Source organism: Apaloderma vittatum, unplaced genomic scaffold, assembly GCF_000703405.1.
Source record: "Apaloderma vittatum isolate BGI_N311 unplaced genomic scaffold, ASM70340v1 scaffold23775, whole genome shotgun sequence".
In the NCBI taxonomy this organism is placed as follows: Eukaryota; Metazoa; Chordata; class Aves; order Trogoniformes; family Trogonidae; genus Apaloderma; species Apaloderma vittatum.
Window position 1 is genome coordinate 31,498 of NW_009717992.1, and position 2,001 is coordinate 33,498.

The 2,001-nt window shown below is 48.4% G+C and overlaps 1 protein-coding gene across 1 annotated transcript; it reads right to left on the minus strand.

Annotated features, from left to right (window-relative positions):
- Window positions 1-1,457: 1,457 nt before the first annotated feature.
- PTRH2 (peptidyl-tRNA hydrolase 2) lies at window positions 1,458-1,964 on the minus strand. The gene has a single exon (XM_009870116.1). The coding sequence runs from the start codon at window positions 1,962-1,964 to the stop codon at window positions 1,458-1,460; it is 507 nt and encodes a 168-aa protein (XP_009868418.1).
- Window positions 1,965-2,001: the final 37 nt, after the last annotated feature.

Consider the following 2,001-nt stretch of genomic DNA (forward strand, 5'->3'; position numbering starts at 1 on the left):
CTCTATGAATACTGTCATATTTGAGAGTAACGAGTGTTACAGCACTGGCCGTAGTAGTGATAGTTGTAGGAGTTCCTGTCTCTTAACCAGGAGCTGTCCTCAGTGCCAGGTTCCAGCTCTGAGGCTGAATCCTCTTCCTGCATGTTCCTGTGAACTCCGCAGCTGCCTGCACGTGAGCACTGCAGTGGGTCTGTGTGCAGCGAGGGCTGGCTGTGGGCATCTGGAGGTGTTTAACCTGCCACAGGCTCTAGGTCTTTGTTCAACAGTGTGGTGGAGCAAATGTTTGCGGTGAGCAATGTCAGTCTTTCAAAAGTATTATGCCTAAATAAGAGGTGCGGTATAAAAACTTCTCCATTTGCTGTGTTTATTATACGTGCTACCGCTTGCATGTCAGTGGTTCTGATGTTCCCTCTGCATCTGTGAAGTGGACTGATGGAGACAAATCCTTCTCTTGCCTCTTTTACAACTTAGTTCATAGGTACTCAACTGGACCCTGTAAATTCAACAGCAGACTTCTCACAAAACAGCTTTGTTACAAACCTGACTCTTAGAAAGCCCCCCTAATTAGAAGTGCGGGAACTTGCCTTTAGTGTTGGAGCTACACTGGAGCTGCAAGGCTAGAATTTAGACGAGCCACCGTGCACTGACCTCTGCCCAGTACCATCTGTACGAGTGCTTCTTTAAACCCACAAGGACCTGTTAATCCTGAATAAAACAGAGTCTAAGTTAGTCCCTGTATGCCAAGCTGGTTTTATGTAGGGTGAGTCCTTGTACCTCAGCTAAACTGGGCATGCCGACCTGCCTGCAGGTCCCTGCAAGTAGTGACACGGCAGCATGGAGCCTGGCTTACAGCTGTTCCCCACAGCTGCGGACTGGCTCTTCAGGTCCAGGCGGCAAAGCTGGATGAGCTCGGTCGGTCTCATACCAGTTACAAGCTGTTGCATCAGGTTACTACTCTGCCAGAAACTGTTTGTGCAGGAAGTTGGCTACAGCCGCATGGGGCAGTTTTTAACTGCCTTAGTAGTTGTTCTTTTCAGAATTAGAGAATGTATCTCTTTAAAAAAAAAAAACACCTCCCTGCAAGACAGAGAGGGGGAACCTGTCATTTTTAAGGCATAGGACAAATCCACTTAAACTTTATTAATGCTTCTGTTTAGCCAGTATATCAGACAAAGTGCCAACTCTTCAATTAATTGCACACGTCTTGAACATACTGGGTTCATTCTTATGGGTAGTAAAATTGCAATAGTTCTGTTTTCTTCAACTCCACTGAGCCTAGCGTTTTCCTTCCCATCCTAGAACACAAAACAGAAGGTAGAGAAACTCAACATTTTCAAGTTTAAATCTCTTACAAAAATTGGTTATTTTATTTATATCAACAACATATGGAAAGATCCCCAAACCTGGGGTTTATCCCTTCAGTACACCAATGCAGTCAGATTCCTTTGGTCCCCAGTTCAGTAAAGTTTTAGGTGACCAGAAACTTTATCTACTACATCAGCTGGTCCTGGTCCTATACCGAGGACTGTCTGGGAGCCTGGAGCTATCTGAGTACGACCCGCGTCTTGTATTAAGCTCACAGTCAGTCCGAGGCGTTTCGCCTCAGCCAGGAGCTGGATCAGCGTCTCTTCGTCAGGAGCTTTGAGGACCACTTTAGGTTGCCCGCAGTACTCCCACTGTTTCAGGAGTTCGGGATTTCTTCTCTGCACTTGCTTGTAGGCAGACACAGCGGCATGGGAACACTGTGCTGCCACTTTACCCTTCCCCATCTTCAAATCGTTGCGGACGACCAGCACCATCTTGAACTCCCCGGACTCTCCCATGACGTTCGTTTCGCTGCCCAGGTTGTTGGCGGGGGATCTGGGCCGCCTCAGAAGTCTCCCGCGAATGCCCCATCCCAGGCACACGCCGCAGGCGACGCCAGCGATGACGCTGAGGAGCCCGGGTTTGGAGAGAGAATCCATGGTGGGTTTGGGAGAGTGGCTACGGAAAGGAGGGAAA